Source organism: Telopea speciosissima, chromosome 3 (assembly GCF_018873765.1).
Source record: "Telopea speciosissima isolate NSW1024214 ecotype Mountain lineage chromosome 3, Tspe_v1, whole genome shotgun sequence".
Taxonomy (NCBI): Eukaryota; Viridiplantae; Streptophyta; class Magnoliopsida; order Proteales; family Proteaceae; genus Telopea; species Telopea speciosissima.
In genome coordinates, this window is record NC_057918.1 from 5,408,692 (window position 1) to 5,427,883 (window position 19,192).

At 37.5% G+C, this 19,192-nt stretch overlaps 1 protein-coding gene across 2 annotated transcripts; it reads left to right on the forward strand.

The window, feature by feature from the left end:
• Positions 1 to 972: 972 nt before the first annotated feature.
• Positions 973 to 7,466, forward strand: LOC122655893 (paramyosin-like). Of its 2 annotated transcripts, none has more exons than XM_043850271.1 (5): positions 973 to 2,439; positions 2,546 to 2,622; positions 2,835 to 2,946; positions 3,096 to 3,212; positions 7,045 to 7,466. In XM_043850271.1, exons 1-5 carry the CDS (start codon positions 1,030 to 1,032, stop codon positions 7,393 to 7,395), a joined length of 2,067 nt encoding a protein of 688 aa, XP_043706206.1. In that variant the 5' UTR covers positions 973 to 1,029; the 3' UTR covers positions 7,396 to 7,466. The 2 variants fall into 2 exon arrangements, with proteins under 2 accessions (XP_043706206.1, XP_043706207.1); XM_043850272.1 differs by having other exon boundaries at positions 3,096 to 3,207; positions 7,040 to 7,466.
• Positions 7,467 to 19,192: the final 11,726 nt, after the last annotated feature.

The following is a 19,192-nucleotide window of genomic DNA, read 5'->3' on the forward strand; positions in this document are numbered from 1 at the left end:
TTGTACTAGTTTTCTAGGGTTCAGACCAATCCCAATAGTGATTCTTGTAAAATCAGATCAATTGGCTGATTCTGATTCTGATTCTAACTAACTCATATTGGGTTTCGGGGGTTTTGACTGGCTTCAAGCTAATTCTAAGTAAGTAGGAATCAAAATTGAGATTGGAATTGATCGATATCGATGCTGTTACCGATTTTGATGGAATCAGATCAGAATCGGATAATCCTACTTCAGATTCTAACTAACCCGTAACAGCTTATTCGTATTGGACTTTTAGGGTTCAGGGCAGAAACAGAATCGACATAGGCTGATTCGTTATCGATTCCACTTGGTTGAACCATGACTGGATCTGAACCAGTGAATCGGACCGAATTGACACACTTTCGGCTTCTTGGCTGCAAATGTATGTGTACAGCCGTACATAGTGTAGTGATCCCGTGATTTCGTCTGAGACCCGCACAAATTAGAATTCAGATAATCCAAGAAGGAAGGCAGGAAGCGGGAGGTTGACAGTTGACTGTGAAAGAAAAAAAAAAAGGAAATTATTAAATTAAAATATGGAGAAAATTAAAAATAAATTTATAAGGAAGAAGAAGAAGAAGAAACTCTAACTAGCAGGGAAGAGAGAGAGGAAGACTGGTTGGTAGCTGTTGTTCATCTTCAGCTTTCGCTCTCTTCCGCTGGAAGCGGAGAATTTGCGTAAGGCAAGCGTTCATCCCACATTATTGTCAATTCAAATTTTGCTCTTATTTTCATTCTTCGGTTTGTGACTTGCAATTGGTGTATAGCTGATCGAATTTGTCTCATTCCGATTACCTTCTGTTGATGATTTCTCTATTGGAATTACAAATTATTGTCAATTCAAATTTTGCTCTTATTTTCGTTCTGACTGTTTCGACGAAGAAATTGATACGGAGATAAGCGAATTACCGGATATTTCGATCCTTTGTTAATCAAAAAGTTGTTTATCCCCTTAACGGAATGGTGGATGGTTTGATCGATCCAGAAATAGTGATCATTTAATCCAAAATGGCGAGCGCTGGCGATGAAGATGCCGATGTTGTTCTCAGCGATGTGGAGGGGGAGGATTCCGTCCCCGAAGTCCTCAAAATTCCGTCTCAAGAAGATATTTCTGTGGAGAAATTTAGAGAGATTCTTGCAGAGCTTGAACGTGAGCGACAAGCTAGGGAGGCTGCGGAGAGTGCCAAATCCGAGATGCAGGTGTCTTTTAATCGCTTGAAAGTGCTTGCTCATGAGGCGATAAAGAAGCGTGACGAGATCACGAAGCTGAGGAATGAGGCATTACGGGAAAAGGAAGAAGCGTTGAGATCGAATGAGAAGTTATCAGGGGAACTAGCGGAGGCTCTGAAGCTGAAAGATGAAATTTCGAAACACCAGGAGGATAGGGCTCGGCAGCTTGATGAAGCTGTGAAAGCAAGGGACTTCTCGCGTTCGGAAATTGAAGGCACTGCCCATATGCTTGTGAGTGGTATCGAGAAGATCTCTGGAAAGATTAGTAACTTCAAGAATTTTTCTGGGTCTGGGCTTCCTAGATCTCAGAAGTACAGCGGATTACGGGCTGTTGCTTATGGAATTATCAAGAGAACAAACGAAATTGTTGAAGAACTTATTAGGCAGATTGACGTGGCAACTAAGTCCAGAAATGAAGCTCGTGAGCAGATGGAACAAAGAAATTATGAAATAGCTATTGAAGTTTCTCAACTTGAAGCCACGATTAGTGGGTTGAGGGAGGAGGTGGTGAAGAAAGCATCTAAAGCTGAGAATCTGGAGAAGTCAATTGCTGATAAAGATGTGAAGATATCTGAGATAGATAGACAGATGTCAGAGAAGCTGGACGCGGTGGAGAAGGAGGCAACGGGGTTAAGGGAGCTGGTTAATGATTATGATCATAAATTGAAGAATTTGGAATTAAACCTCGAATCACAAAGGCCCTTACTTGTTGAGCAGTTAAATTATATATCAAAAATACATGACCGAGTATATCACGTAATTAGGGTGGTTGATGTTAATAAATCAGATCAGTCGGACTTTTCCGAGTCCTTGTTCCTTCCACAAGGTATGGACATGGATGAGAACCTACGCGCTTCTCTGGCCGGTATGGAATCTATCTATTCACTGGTCAATATTGCTGCGCAGAAGGTAAGCGATGCAATGGAAGAGAGGACCAGTGAAACGAAAGGTCTAAATGAGACTCTTGCTCAATTGGTGAAGGATAAACAACAGATTGGATCCCTACTTAGAAGTGCTTTGTCAAGAAGGATGTCATCAGATTCATTATCCAAAACAAATGAGGTCCTACATTCCGCCGAAAATGGTTTCAGAGAGGCAGGGATATACTTCAGATTCAGTAATCTGCAGCATGGTGACAATGATAAATCAGGTGCTGTGGATATAGAGAAGGATGAAGTCTTTACTCTGGTAAGTGTTTCTGTCAGCAGCCGTGCCTTACTATTTCTTAAGGAATTTACTTTAAACTGATCAGGTGTTTCTGAAAGCTGAAGTATGCTTTATGTATCATATGTAGGCTGGCGCTCTGGAGAACAGTGTTAAGGAATATCAGCTGGAGATCATTGATCTTCAAAATTCTGTGGGAGAACTTAGGTACCTTGCATACTGTTTTTTATTTGATTTTAGAATTACATTTTCAGATGTTACAAACTCAATGGAAAATAAAGGAACTGGTCTGTGAGAATTGAGTACCATTACGTAATGATTTTGCAATTATGGTTAAATATATAAGTCATTGATTGAAAATGCTACTTCGCCTCAATTGACCATTTTTGTTGTTTTATATATTGTGTTACTGGATTAAGGGCAGAGTTGTGTATACTTAAGGCCAATGTGGAGGCTCAAGCCACGGAACTAAGTCAAAGAAAGCATCGGATAGAGGAACTTGAAGAGAAGGAAAGAGTAGCCAATGAAAATGTAATCAGCCTATTCAACTGGTTTTTATATATAGAATATATAAACTTTTTTCTTCCCCTCCTCCCATTGTCCTATTGATTATGGTTGGTTCATCAATGCATATGACTTTATTGATGTCAAGTACTGAGTGCAGTTATGAACTTTTAAAGGTTGAAGGGCTTATGATGGACATAGCAGCTGCTGAAGAAGAAATTTCAAGATGGAAAGTGGCAGCAGAACAAGAGGCTGCAGCAGGCAGAGCCATTGAACAAGAGTATTTGGCACAGGTACACTTAAAAGTTAAAAGTTGTCTTGTGACTGTTTTACACATTATTTTTCTCAGCGTATTTGGTTGTTTATGATTTATTATCCTTTAATGTCAAAGATATGTTTCACATTTTTTTTATATTGAATTTGTTGGATAATGAGACCATACATGTCAATATCATCAGTTGATTATTTTATTTCTGTTGCCATGTTTAATTACAAGCCATAGAGCATGTATGGTTTGAAGAAATATAAGTCGTTGGAGAAATTTAAAAATACCAACATGCTTTGGAATTGACACGTACAGTGTCGGTATTGAAATAATTCAAAATTTACAACTGAAATATGGAATCCTTTACGTATTACACATAAATTATGTTTTTCTTTTTGCTGGCTACTATTACTTCATATTTCTGCAAAATTTTAAGTGATTGTATTCTAAACTTAAACAACTAGGTTTGATAAGATTTATTTTGTGTGGGTTCTTCTAAATGGATGAAGTTCCCATTTTGTGCTTGTGTCAGATTCCAATGCTTTACAGATTATGGTGCAATAGCTGTGGGGATATATCTAAATTTCCTCCCCCTGCACCCTGTACTCCTTATTTGCATGGCAAATTGTTATTGACCAGAGTTCATGAATGCTTTTAGGTGGCCCCTCATGAAGAAATTTATTTTATTATTTATGACAACATTGGGCAGATGTAACTTGTACATTGTTTTCGCCTTTTTATTGGGGCTCCAAATCCCCTCTTTGTTTTTTATTTTAAACAAGTAAAAAAGATTTTGTAGATAAGAAGAAAAGGAACAAAATATAGTATATAAGCTACAAGAAGGAAGGCCAAGGTCTACACATAAAAGAAAGAAGAAAAGAGCTGTGTCATGTCAAAGGTAGCTGCCCCAAGTAAAGGACTCCCTTAGAGCACCCCCCAGGTGATGTATCTGCTGTAGAATTAGCTGATCTCTTTCTCCACGGTAAAGAAAATTTTCATTGAGGCAGTAAGAGATCTAGCTTTCTGGATCTGTTAATATGTACTTAATACAATTCATAAGAGATCCATTCATTCAATGCCATATAGATCTTAATACTCTAGTAAACCCAGATACCATGTAGCAGAATTGTTTTGAACCAGCATTTCTTGTCCTTCTGTCATAAAAGGACTATCAATGCAACTTAAGTTTGACTTAATGTGATATTACTATTTATGGTTGTGATTAATCTCAACAGAGGGCGGACCTCGGCGTATCGGTAAGGTTGCTCCATTGCGACCTAGTGGTCGCGGGTTCAAGTTAGGAAACAACCTCTCTACAAAGCGGGGGTAAGGCTGCATATATTATGACTTTCCCCAGACCCCGTAGTGGCAGGAGCCTAGTGCACTGTGTTCGCCTTTTTTATTAATCTCCATATCAAAGTGGGATATGTTGGCGAGCAAACACTTTGGCATTCTTGGCAATAGGATGCTTGGGCATCCCTTGCTTGGCTTGGTTTTGGCCTTCAAGGATTCAATTGGACCCAAAAAACCGGGGCACAAGCTTGGCTCACCCTTTTTTTCAGGCTTGGGATGAGATTTCAGCCCATTGGCCAGACTAGGGTTGAGAAATCCTAGACCAAGGTTGGGCCTGGCTAGGTTAGGATTGAGGCCTTGACCTCAGCACAGACTAGCCTGAGCCTGTCTTACGTGCATGTATAATGTAGTTATCTGCATGTATAAGGTTAAAAATGCTCATAAAATGCTTGTGTGTTGTGATGGTTACTTCTACAGGTTCCTTCCATAGGTTTGAGTTTGAATCCCACTTTGAGATCAGGCCGGACCAGGCTTGGGCTGGGCTTAAGCGATATCGAGCAGGGCATGGGTTTTCAATAACCAGGCTCAGCATGCCCAAGTCACATCCCTAGCTTGTTCCAGAATACCAAAAGGATGAGTGATAGCAAATCCTAAGGTAAGGGATCCACATCCCTTATAGATTAGGGTCTGTTTCGCAAAACACACACACTTTAAAAATAAGGGAGAGGGCACAGAGCTCCTTCACCATTCTCTATAGGATCCAAGGGCTTGGAGAGACCCCCCCCCCCCCCCCCCCCCCAATATATATATATATATATATATCTCCTACCATGTGTGAGTAAGGGGGGGATTGTGTCACGTATTTGCAGCGTCGAACTCCCTTTTTTCCATGACTCAAATACCCGTACAGAAACTCTCAACTTTAAAGAAAATTGTAAGGAATACAAAATCTTCAGAAACTGACATTCTGCCAATATTTTGGTCCCAAATCATAATAAATAGGCAAGATTTTGAACCATCAAAGAGGTAACTGAATAATCTTGTAGGTGACATGAAAATAAAGCCCCACTCAAAAAGTTTTATGCATTAAAATTTAGGCTTTAATAAAAGTAACGCAAATACAAATGCATTTCTTGAAATTATTTAGCTTAATCTCTGAAACTAACTCTAATTAATTCTATGCTGCAAAAGGTTAAAATTTTGTGAGTGGTATAGACTCCAAAGTACCCTTCTCCCATGTCAGGTTTCAGCCCAAACAGAGTTAACCATGTGGCAGTATAGAGCTTTGAAAATCCCTTGGAATAATGAATTTTTCTGAAAAATGATTGAAAATGCCAATACATGAGAGGGTATATGATTGAATTTGAGTCTGAAACTTGACAAGTGGCCACCTGACCCTTCTTTAGATATCCAATGGTTGGAATTGCAACACACACAAAAAAAAGTCGGAATTGCCACATCACCCGTCCCATGGCACAACTGTGTGAACCGTCATGGATATTCCTTCCTATAGGGGTGGAATTTGGGCTCCCCCACGAGGAGAAAGAATTTCCTTTCGAATTCCCCTTTTAGATTTTTTTTTAACCCCATATATACATATGTTGAATGTTTTATAATTTAATATTTCATATTGTAATCATATACGCATCAATTAAAGTGAAAGATCAAATTCCAAATTGGGGGGCATGAAGGACATCTGATAGCTTGTCCTCACCCCTAACCACCCACATAGTTGATGTGGTTGGCCTCCGTATGCTTATAATTAGATCTATGATTTCTGTGAAGTTCTCTTTGTTTACTAGAAACTAAAATTAATCTGACCGAGCAACATTGTGTACCATATTCTTAAGAACATTGAGTATATGATGGATTTTATCCTGAAAGGAGTTTGGAGTCCATCTGATTAACTTATTTAATGTGGAAGGTAAAATCTAGTCTCTTTGTCACTAAGCTTCTTTTCATTCGAATGTATAGAGTTTTTGTGATCCATAGAGAGCATAACTTCGTTGGTTTGAGAGAGTTGCTTAGCTAAACAAGGAAAGCATTTAAACATCGAATTAGTCTTCATTAATGCTAGCCATGATTTAGGACTTGGTCCCACCAGAGGGATTTAACTGTCACTAAGGAAGCCAAGTGACCTGTCTAGGCCATGATTTTGATTGAGATAGGCATCTGGAATTAGACTCTTTACCAACTGTGAAGACATTTTAATGAGTTTATAAAAATCTTCACCAAGGAAGCCAAGGGACCTATCTAAGCCATATTTTGATTGAAATAGGCATCTGGAATTAGACCCTTTTACCAACTGTGGAGACATTTTAATGAGTTTACAAGAATCTCCAGCAGAATCATATGGATACAACTTGCTGTTTAAATTATCGACACTGTGGCATCAATTATTGGTGCGACCCCTTCCTCTTGACAATTTATTATCATTTTCACTATATTGAGTATCATCTATGGAGGGCTTCATTTTCTTTTAGAATGAAGACAACTTAGCTGATGCTTCTATTTAAGTTGTGATTGCATCATCTCAACTTTTAATGGTTTTGATTGCAATACTGCAGTTGTCAGCCGTTAGGCAGGAACTGGATGATGCAAAGCAAGCCATGATGGAATCAGAGAAAAAGCTCAAATTCAAAGAAGAGACTGCTGAAGCAGCCATGGCTGCAAGAGATGCCGCTGATAAGTCTTTGAAGCTTGCAGACTTGAGGGCTTCAAGATTGAGGGATAGGATGGAGGAGCTTTCCCATCAGCTTGAGGAGTCTGATATCCGAGAAGATTCAAGGATCCGGAACAGGCCAAGATATATATGCTGGCCCTGGGAATGGCTGGGGCTGAACTTTGTAGGATATCACCTGTCTGAGACACAACAGCAGAATTCAAATGAAATGGAGCTTTCAGAACCGTTATTATAAGTGAAAAGTTGTCCTGTATAATTTCTTGTAATCTTACAAAATGAAATAGGAAGTCAAGGATTGTGCTTGCATCACATCATTTCTCAAAGCTTTCTTGTTCGTGTTCGTGGACGTTTTTATTCATTTCGACAGATATTTGCAGTACAGTTACAAGTAAAAGAGGGGATTTTCTGTGGATTGTGAGCCCAACTGCTTCTGTCATGTCCAAGTCTGCAGCTTCCAAGCCACTAGGCAATTCCCAGTCAAAACAGTGGAGAATATTGGTGAGTGTATGCTCAATCAGCACTACAGCGAAGCACATCTCTAGGCAACACCTCTGGCCTGCACCAATCGATAATAGTTGAAAGTTGTCCTTTGAAGTCGACAGAGTTACGGAGGGTTGTCTACTTGCAAGTAAAAGGCAGGGAAGTGAAATCAGTTTTTTTTTTTTTTTGGTGGAAAGGGAAAAAAAAAAAAAAAAAATTCTGTAATCACGATCGTGTATCCTACCTTAAACTCTTGTCATATCTGATAATTATACTTTCAAATGTAAAATTTTTTTTTCATTTCAAATCAAACAAATTTGATTGCAAAGTGAAATTTAATAACCAAAATTGGAATGTTTTGTAGTGAGTTACATAATTTTGTGAGGTAATGATTAAATAAGTTTCTATTTTATTAAAATAAATTCTACTTAAACATTGATTTGATTTCACTTCTCTTTCTTTTATTTCCCTTGTAAATATAGTAGCTAAGAATCTCTCGAGATGAAATCTTGTGGCTCTGGGTGCTAATGAGAAGGAAAGTGAAATCAGTTTTGAAAAGAAAAAAAATAGTTTTGTAATTGTGATTGTATTATCTAACCAAATTTTTGTAATATATTTTTTAGATGTCAATATTTTTAATTTACTTTTTAAATCAGAGGTTTTTATTGTAAAATAAACTAAAATTTAATAACTATTTAGAATGACTTGGAAGTAGTTAGACAAATCATGTGGGTAATGATCATATAAGTTTTGGGGAAGTAGTTTTCTGTCCGAGAGTATGGCCTATGCTAGCACTCCCATGAGTCTATCTCTCTCCTCTTCAAAACAATGGGGCAGAGGTATCTTTTCATATGGGATGGACTGAGATAGATTAAAATCCTCTGCAGTTCGGGCATCTTGCGGTGTCTTGCAATTCAGGCCTGAGAGCTCGACACGTGGAAGATGTTTCATCCTATGGTGCCAAATTCAAGAAGAAAGGGGAAAAAAAAAACTGGGTCAATCGAGCTCAACACTGTTGGATGAAGCATCCTCCACGTGTCGAGCTCTCAGGCCCGAACTGCAAGGCACCGCAAGATGCCTGAACTGCAGAAGTTTTTTTTTTTTCTAGAGAGAGATAGATTCATGGTAAGCAACACTCTCGAACAGAGTTCTTTTGCCCGTAAGTTATTTATTTGATTTCATTTACTTCTCTTCTCATAATTTCCTGCCTCTGGGTTTATCCCAATGCTTAGTGTCAGCTGCAAGTGATCTTGCATTAATAAAAGACCCTAATTTCAAGTCGTCAAGTTTAGGAAGGCCATTTCCGCATCAACCTCTACGGCACAACCCAGCCCTTGGATGCCCACCTTTCTCCCACCCCCACTCTGTGGGCGTTGGGCTCCCTAGAGAGGAGCCGGATGCCCATTTTCCTCCACCACCAGTTTCCTGCCAGTTCTTGTGTTTTTCTCATTACGTTTGGGTGTCAGATGGGTTTCCTTCACTCTTGTACAAAGTCCAAAATGCCCTTGATATTATTCTAAAAGTCCGATCCAACCATCCGAACAGTAGATTAAGAGATTCTCCCTTAACAATGGGTAAAGGGAAACTCGGTCTTCATTTAACAAGCTCTTTATTCTTCTGAACAAGTAACCTGTATACCAACGCTCCTTATAATAAAATTTTGGTTCACATACCCTTATTAGAAGAAAGTTAATAGTCGGCTCAAAATAAGGTGATCTCAGTTTTTTATCCACTCCTAGTTAATTTAATAGGAAAAGTCTTATACGTAAAGAAACATATGGATTTGAAGAATCAATGATTAAATCAGTTAAATCTGGCTGAACGATCTGGATCTTTATGAGATTGAGTGTTGGATTTGTATAGGTGAAGCATCATATGAGCATCTCCAAACAAAAGCGTACTGGATATTAAGATTTGAGTTACTTTGGCGTCAAGGAATGTGGTATTAGTGGTATTAAAATGGTAATCCCCAATAGACATGACTGGTTGACTCCTATGATGAGGGAATCCAAATTTTGATCAATAAAAGTAAAATGGGTTGTACCAAAGGGCCAAACAGGTAAAAGGAAATTATATGAATTTTGTGAGTTGCCTTGTTCTGCATCAACGTTTTAAAAATCGGATTCGGATCGATCGAATTGAACGATTTAGATCCCAATCGGCCACGATTGATCTCGGCTTCAGTTGGTCGATTCTAGAGTTTTTGGGATCGGATTGTTGGATTTCATATCTGAGAGACCGATTAATCTAGGGTTTTTGAGACCAATTATGACCGATTCTATTCCAGAGATGGGGACCGATTCAATCCTTGATTCAGAATTTAAAATCCTTAAGCTACACGACTTTTATGAGAAAGTTTTTCCTCATCCATAGTGATGGAATCACTGACAAATCTCTTACTTACCTCCTATTTGTTGGAGGTCTGAAATGCCTTTCATTGTTCCCATACACTCATCCATACTAGCTTTTAAACCATATGGTATAACTTGGTGTCTAAGTCTAGGAAATCCCTTGTCTACATTTTGTGATGAGCCTAAAGGTAAAGAAAGGTATGGTCAAGGAAATCTCTTATAGAGAAAGCATTGATGTCATACAAGGCAAAGTATTTCTCCAAGTGAATATAGCGTATAGAGACTGATCAAAAAGCAATCCTTGAGGGTTCAAAAAAAATTTTTGGGAAGTTCTCGTCACCAAATTTCTGGATTAGGAAAGCATCTTCTGTGAAGATGGGATCTGATCCCAAGATCGTTGGGATCTATCTATTACCGGCTACGCCCTTATCATCATCATTGAAGCATTATAGCCATGGTTTGAGATATGAGATCAGATTGGTCAAAATTTGTCAGATTGGATCAGCGTTGATCCAGACTGATCTCGATGAATGATCGATTCGGCCAAGTATTAGTGGATCGTTCCCTAGATCGGCCTACTCAGTTGGATTGCCCAATCCAATCCGATACATGTGGCTTTTTTAGGTTTTTTAACTCTTTTGGGGGGGGGGAGTTGATCCATTTTTTGAAATTTTTCCTGTTTTTATTAATTTTTTTAATATTTTTTACGGATCCTTATCGATTTGTTAATATTTTTTACTGATATTGCAAAACCTGATTTTGATTGATCCTGATCGATATCGGATTGGTATCAGCCTTGACCGACCATGGATTACAAACCATGATTCTGGTACAATCAATCAATCAACTTTGGGTTTTTTTTTTATTATTGTTTTTTTCTTTGTTGAATGGACTAATGAGGAAAAGAAAACATAGAATACATGGTGAGTTGTATGATTGAGCTTGGCTTGACATACAAGTAGGTAATCTATGGGGTCACGTCTCTATCTATTAGCACAAGGGAGGGTAAAATGGTCCAAAAACCAAAGTATTGGTATTTTGGAGGACAAAAGGGTCTGATCCAACTCCATACGATCGATCAATATTAGTACTGTTATGGTATCAACCAATATGATCATCGATACTGATAACGAAAACCTTGTGCCACACTAACTTCCCGGTAATTTATAAATTGAAAGTACAGGGGAAAAAAAAAAACACCCTAACGATGGTGGACAATATTGCTAAACTTGGTCATGAAATTTGACCCATGAACAACTAAAGGGTGCTCTATCTATCTGAAAGTCAGGTTTGACTACATCAAACTTTGACATCACATAACCATTACAATATTATTATAGGGAAAAAGATCTCTACTTGGTGGTGTTTCCTATTCTCTCTCACAAGGCATCGTGAAATGACACCTCTGCCTCTTGGGTAGACACCCAGATGTGTTCACCCATTGGCCCAGACACTTGTGCAGAGACCATGCGGCCAAGTAGAGAATTATTTTTTGAAAATAACCATACAATAATTACAAAAACTATCCTTATTCACTAAGCTATGAAGATAAGATTGCCTAAAATTCCACCAGGTGACCTACATGGAGGCCCAGCTACCTATCAAATAGGTTGCATACTCTTTGGATTAGTGACATCAAGTCTTCGATACTATTTCAGCCATATGGGTTACCATATATTTTTAAACTCTCACCCATTTTTTTTTTATCAATAGGTCAAACAAATTGCCAAGATTGACCTTTTAATTAGTTTCTAAAGTTTTATATTATCACATGGTAAACAAGTTTAGACTGATATACTATGTTCATTTCAAATGTCTCAATGTTAACAAATTAATTTTTAATATAAAATCAAAATAATCATTCACAATTTTCTTTTATTATCATGCATATTTTTCGATTATACATATGAAATGACATTATTGTCCTCATTGAAATAATTTTATACTTATAACAAAAAGACAAAAAAATAAGGTTACAAATTATTTACCTTGAGACCTTGAGGGATATCCATAAGAAAATTCGTTGGTAATAGATATGTTTTACTATGGATATTTTGGTATTTTCTTCTTGTTTTTTTTTTTTTTTAATATTTTGGCAAAGGATCTTTCCATTTTAGGTAATCCGGCAAATTTCCCAATCTTATTCAATATATGCTGATTGGGATACGACATTGATCCCATGGAATCTCTACCCTCAAGAAGTTGGAAACAAGAAAGGAAATCACACAACGAAGCCACATAATAAAAAAACCATAGGAACTTGGTGACATTTGGTTTTGTCATGAATTCATGTTTGCTTGTCACATTGCCCAGAACAAGCGTGAGATAGAGTTTCATACAATAAATTATTATTAATAATAATTTAGAATTTTTTGGACTAAAGTTTTCTACATGAGCATCATCTTTTGCCACATGGCAACGATTGAATGGATCCAATTTTTTGGATAGGTAAACTTTTACATCCTTTGTTCGTATGTCAGGTTTAAGCTGAAACGGAATTTGCCAAGTGGTAGAAAGAAGCATTGAAAAATTAAAGACCACTAAGATGGTTTGTGGATCATCGGGGGATGCAAAGATATACATGCAAAGGGGTAAATGATTGAATATGAGTTGACAGAGAGATGCTAGTGTACGCTACGTAATGGGACAAGAAACTTAGGACATCTTTGGTATAATTTTTATTTTTGAGTTTTGCCTTAAAAAACGTTTTTGATTATGTTTGGTATCATTTATGGAATTTGTTTCTATTTAAAAAATATTGAAAAAAACTAAAAATAAAAAATAGATCAAAAGCTGTTTATGATTTTTTTGGAGAAAATTGTTTCCACTTGTTTTTGCAGACACATTAATGAGCACATGCTCATAAACCTCAAAATTGAAGGGTAAAATAGTAACTTGATTTTATTTAAAAAAAAAGGCATGCCACTACCCACTACCTAGGGATGTAAATGGATATTCGTAAATTCGTATTTGATCTGCGTTTGTATCCGTTTAAGAGAATTCGAATCCGTCCAATACTAATCGAATATGAATATGATAATCTCCCTTATCCGATCGATTATTATCCGATTCGTTTAACAGTCTGACGGTAATAAAATATCTGAAATATAACTCTGTGTTTGTCTATCCTTCTAAGTTATCTTATTGAATTTTGTTATTTTATTTTTATAATTTATAAATTTATAAATTAAGATAATGTGATTCTTTTTTTAGATTTGCTATTGGTTTATATTTATATATTTATATATACATATATATATATATATATATATATATATATAATATTTATGCAATGTGATACATGGAAATACATATCTATTAAAAAATCAAAAATACTCTCTTTCATTAGGGCTTTTCGCTCTGTCGCCTTCTCCCCCTCTCTCGGAAACCCTTTCTCTGGTTCCTCGCCCCAAACTATTTTACCCTTCAATCGAAACCGCAACCGTCGATTATCTCTCTTTCAACCGTCTTCGGCGGCTTCTGCTTCGACTGCATCGCTTCAGCAACTGCTGATCGAGTAAAGATGAGATGGGTTAGAGTAGAGGAGAGTTGGGATTTGGGTACTGAGAGTGAAAAAGAGGTCTTTGATTTTGATGCTGCGTCGGCGGCCAACGATTTCAAGCATTTGGAGTCCCCTTCGTTTGAAGTGAAGGTACTGGAAGAGCTTCCGGAGTAGTGGAGAAGATCGAGGTTGGCTTGGCTGTATAAGGAATTGTCGTCGCATAAACCAGCAACTCTCATTCGGATACCTAATTAGAAGCGGAAATGGATGACTCAGGAAGATGCTACTTATGTTGTTGTTCATTCACTTCATTGTATGAGGATTCCTGAGAATGAGGCCAGATTTCTCTGTTGCGGTTTTGTGAAGGAATGGAGATGGAAGATGGTTGAAGGGGGAATCCCTTCACCCATTATAAAAATTATTTACACTTACACGTAGTTACCAAATGGTTTTTTCACTCCATACTCTATTATAACTAATGGTTACCAAATGAATTTTATATTTTGATAAAAAATGGTTTTTATTAATGATTTTTAGTAAATAGGTAAAAATCAAACATAAAAATGCTACCAAAGATAGCCTTAATCCCATAATGTTATTTCCAATGTGATATACTCTTATGGTAATTGTGTAGGTGTTTATTGTTTTTTGTTTTTTGTTTTTTGCTTTTTGGGTGGGGGAAGAGGTTCTCTATCTGGCAGCGTGGATCCAACGCTAGCACTGGGGCCAATCATAGCATGCATGAGAGCATCAACAAGAACAAGATTTTTGCATTTCACAAGGGGCACAACGGTTATTCTGCTATGAGATATGTCTAAGCATGGAAGCCACACTGCCAGACACTGTCCTTTTCCCCTTAGTTTTTTTGTTTTTTCAATTTCAATCAATTCAATGTGATAATCTTTTGGTAATTGTGTAGTTTTTCTTTGGATCGAGTTTTCCTCTACCCACGGTTATCCATTCGCCAGGGGAGCATCGGAAGGGCATTTTTTTTTTTTTAAATTTTTTATGAAAGTGTAATCACACAAATCACAAACCAATCCCAAAAGATTAACCGGTTTTCAGGACCATGAAATGGTGGATATACACATACTAAAACCCTATAAGGTACGCTTTCTTGGCTTCTTATATGACCTCAGGTATTTCCATGATAGCAAGTCGAGGATGCAGATTTTGTGGGTAAAAGTGTTCTTTCACCCACAGCGAAGAATTCCATTTCCACTGGTGACTGGTGATGACCATTGATTGGACTTTGGGTTTATTGTTGACTCCCACACCCTATAGTTCAGAGTCACAAATATCATTCCTATGTTTAATCAAAGGGTTTAGATCCGTATGGTGACCATAGTGATCCAGATCCGGATCTGAAGTCATGTAAGATCAAGCTTGCATGATCCATATCTGATCTGTTTCCAGCATGTACTAAAGCTCTTGGTCGACGACGAAGACCAGACCTAAGTTTTTAATGGCTTAAGAGAAAAATGCCAATATACGACAACAACACACATGAAACGATTTCGCTATCTTCCAATATACGATATTGTTTTGCTGCAATTCATTGGTGGGTTCTTCTCTATACCGCTTGTTCAGAGAATCCTCGCTTTATTTGGCTTCACTGCCCATTGTGATTTTATTATTATTTCCTCTATTGGTAAAAGTCTGAAATACCCTTAGCATTTTTCTAAGAGTCTCATAAAAAAGGTGGGTGAATGAAAATTGTGATCATTATCTTTACTGAAAAAAGATCCCTACACCAATAATGTGGAGATTCTTTCCCATACCCTCTCACATAATACAGATTCTCTGTCTCCTACTAGGGGTGTCAATAAAGACTGGTTGGCCCGAACCCATCCGAACCTGTCCTGAGCCCGGCCCGGACCCGACCCTGATTTTTCAACCTTGAGGGCGGGTTTGGGTTTAGTTATAGTCTGACCCTGGTAGGGTCGGGTCGGGTCAGGGTTTAGATCTCGGCCGGGCTGACCCTGTATTAATTATAAGTATATAATATTGCATATATATATATTTGGTTTAATATTTATTTATATATATAACCTAATAAAAAAATTAAAAAGCAAAAGAAAAAAAAAGCCCTAAAGGCACATGGGATTACAGACAAAATCAAGGTCAGGGTCAGGGTCAAGATAGGGTCAATCAGGGCCAACCTAACCCTGCCCAACCCTATCAGGGTCAATCAGGACCGGGTCGGGTCAGAAAAAACCCTGGCAAGGTCGGGACTAGGTTGAGGGTTTCTTGGCCCTGGCAGGGTCGGGTCGAGTCAGGGTTTAGGTCAAGGCCTCTAGGGTTGGGTTAGGGTTTAGGGTAGGCCCGGCCCAACCCGACCCATTGACACCCCTATCTCCTACCTTGCGGAGCCTTATTGACAAACCAATTCCTACTTACTGATTGGTGTGGTGTGAGAGATTCTCCCTTGCCGACAAACATAACACTTGCTCTCCCCCTACTTTTGTGGACCCTTACTGACAAAACCAATTCCTATTTGCTGATGATGTGGTATGGGAGATTCCCCCACACTGACAACAACATAGGGAATTCATGCTCTTCTTCTTTAGGGAAAAGGTTATCTGAGCTGCGAGAGGAGGGTATGCTAGAATGTCTCCCTCTGTCTCTCTCCTCCTGCTTAGTGAGCTCCTCTATGTTGTTTCCTCAATGAACCCTCTATATTCTTTGTATATGCAAAGTCTTTATATAAATTTTGAGACTGAATTTCCTTTCACCCACGGTAAAAGAGGAATGTCCTTCATTGTAGCCATTTGTATCGTTGGATTGCATTAGGGAAAGGGTAATTTCATAAATAGAAAATAGGGGATACACACAAAACTCTAATCTAAGGGTGTCAAAACCTAGATCGAACCGTTAAGATCGATCGAAAAAACTCGGACCGAACCTAACCGATTCTTATTGGATTGGTTTTGGGCTGGGGTATTGCAAGACCGGCTGAAAATCGAACCGATCGATAACAAACCGAAAACCAAACCGAATGAAACTGATAAAAAAAACATAGAGTATAAGGTTATGAATATGTGGATTGATTACCCATTGATTTCAATATTACTGAGCAATTTTCTGATTGTAAGGGGAATTGTTACAAATCAATGAGCATGAGGTTGAAAAAAAGGAAATTGATTTGTAACCATGCTTCTTCCATTGATCTCCTTGTTTATTATACAAAATTAGTTGGTTATCCAAAATGATTTGATAGTAGGGTTCTTTTTGTGATTTCAATATTAATTATCTTCTCAGTGATTATTCATTGATTTCAATTTTAATTACCTTCTTCTTAAAATTAATGATAAATAACTATATGATTTCACTACAAACTCTATTTATCAATTGGTTTGAATATTAATTATCTTATATTCTTCCCCATATAATTTATTTTTCTTTGTTTGAATTACAACATGAACTGATGAACATATCAAACCATTTTTCTTATTTTTGGTTGTATATGTATTTTTTTAAACTTGGAAAGGTGAATTGAAGTGTTTTTATTGAATCTTTCCTCACTACAAATTATGAATTTAAGATTTCATTGTGGCTTAAACCCGAAAGCAAACCTATCTAAACCGATATTAACCCGATATTGAAAGCCCAAAATAAATCGAAATCACACCGGACCGAAATTGAAATTGATCGAAAACCGAAATTTCTTAATGATTTGGTTTTGGTCTCACCATTCTAAGACCGAAACCCGATTCAGTCCGACCGAAACTGAGCCAAACCGACCCGACCGTTTGACACCCCTACTCCAATCATTGAGTCACATCACTTTATGGGTGAAGGAAAACTTAACCCTAGACTTTTAATAGATAGTTTGGGGCACTTAGGCATACTTGAACTTATCGTTCTAAGTATCAATCGTATCGGGCCAATGAGTATTAGTATTGTCGGAGCTCTATACCGATATACCTTCTATATGGATTGGCCCATACAACTAAGAAGTGGAATTTTTTATTATAAAAAAGTAACCTCTATTTATCTCGAATTGGATCGATACGGAACGATTCAATCGATACATATCATCAGTATCAGTATCAGTATCGGCTGAGTTCAACCTGGGTAGTGGGTACACCGTACACGACACCAATAAACCTTGCTTGAGCAGCAACCGTGATGGTTTTCAATAGTCACAAGCTATTGTGACACGTATCATTATCCACAATAATTGACAAATTCGACACGAAAGCAAGTTCAACCGTAGTTAAGAAAAGTTTAATGCTAATTGGGAAAGGATCAATGCAAATGCGGCTCCATAATCGGGTGTTTATTTTGATAATAGATATAGGGTAGACTTGTAAATAAATAATTTTTTTGGGGGGGTGTTATAACCTTATAGGCCTATTTCCTGTCCTGAGTCTCCTGTCCTGACTCCTGAGTGTGCTTTTCTTTCTGTGCTTTTGAAAACGTTTGGAAATTTGCAGAGTTAACGAAAGACTATAAAAAAGATGAAGAAAAAAACCAGCATTATACCTTAGATCCTTGGCCATCAAAGATAAAAGATTAAAGTTTGGGGAATCGACGAAGACTACAATCTGAACCGCTGTAGAGAATTTTAGATTTAGAAGGAATTTAATTTATTTTATGGGCGAAAAAAATCCACGTTTTCGTGTTCTCCTGCTACCTGGTTGCGTTTATTTTTTATCATCCAGATTGAGTGCTTGAGGGAATTTCTTCACATCTTACAGATATAAGCGTCATAGTGACAGACACACGCTAATCTCAAGACATCCCTCAAGCACCAAAGGTAGATATCTTTCTCTTTCTCTATTTTTTCTCTGCCATAATCTAACCATTTCTCCTCTTCTTCATAGCTCCGATCTTGTGGGTTTTCTTCTCTTTTTAGGTTAGTTAATAATTCGATGGAGTTCCGCTCCTTCCTGTGTTTTTATTTTGTTCTATTTTGGTTTTTCCTTTCTGGGTCATCTATCTTACTTTTATTTCTTTAAATTGCCTTATCTTACTCTTATTTGCGTTCGGATTAGCTTTGAAAGTTTTGTCGTCAAATATTTCGTTCAAAATAGGAGTGCTACGGTCTACCAGTGACTTCTGTGTTTGGTTGGAACTATTTATCTTTTCATGTACACAATAATCCGATCAATAGACTTCTCTTTGGATACTTTTGCAGATCACTCTGGCTCCGTGAAGTTTTAATCATTTACTCTTGCCATAACTTGTGAATGGAATTTGATATTCTTGTTTCAAATTCATTTTCTTTTCCTTGAGGCGGGATTTGTTTTATGGCTGAATTACTGGATTGCAATTTTGCCTCTAAATGTTTTGGCCATTTTTTTTAGTTGTAGTTGTGCTCTGGGTCTATATTACGTTCCTGCAGGGATTTTTTTATTTTTTTTAGAAATTCGTTATGGATTTTTAGCTAGTTATATCACTTGACAAACCATGGTTGCAATATCGAGCTTTTTTTTTTAGAGAGAGAGTTGAGCCCAATAAATTCATTTCAAATGGACACCCAATGTGAGGAGAGAGTTGAAGGCAAAGGATTTGATGCACTTGGTAAAGTGGTGGAGAGAGCCTAAGGCTTGACCTGAAGCACATTGGAAGTTGGTGACTGAAAGAAGTTCTTCTTGGTCTAGCTTTAGTACTGAATAAAGAAAATCTTGTACACCTTGGATAAGATATCCATTTGGGGTCATGGTTAATATCCTTGTAATTGGATTAAAAAA

Excerpts from the sequence above, each read along its gene's own strand:
- LOC122655893 (XM_043850271.1), top strand. The coding sequence starts at position 1,030 with ATGGCGAGCGCTGGCGATGAAGATGCCGATGTTGTTCTCAGCGATGTG. Across the intron at positions 2,440-2,545 it reads AGGATGAAGTCTTTACTCTG|GCTGGCGCTCTGGAGAACAG; the intron begins GTAAGTGTTTCT and ends TATCATATGTAG. Across the intron at positions 3,213-7,044 it reads AACAAGAGTATTTGGCACAG|TTGTCAGCCGTTAGGCAGGA; the intron begins GTACACTTAAAA and ends GCAATACTGCAG.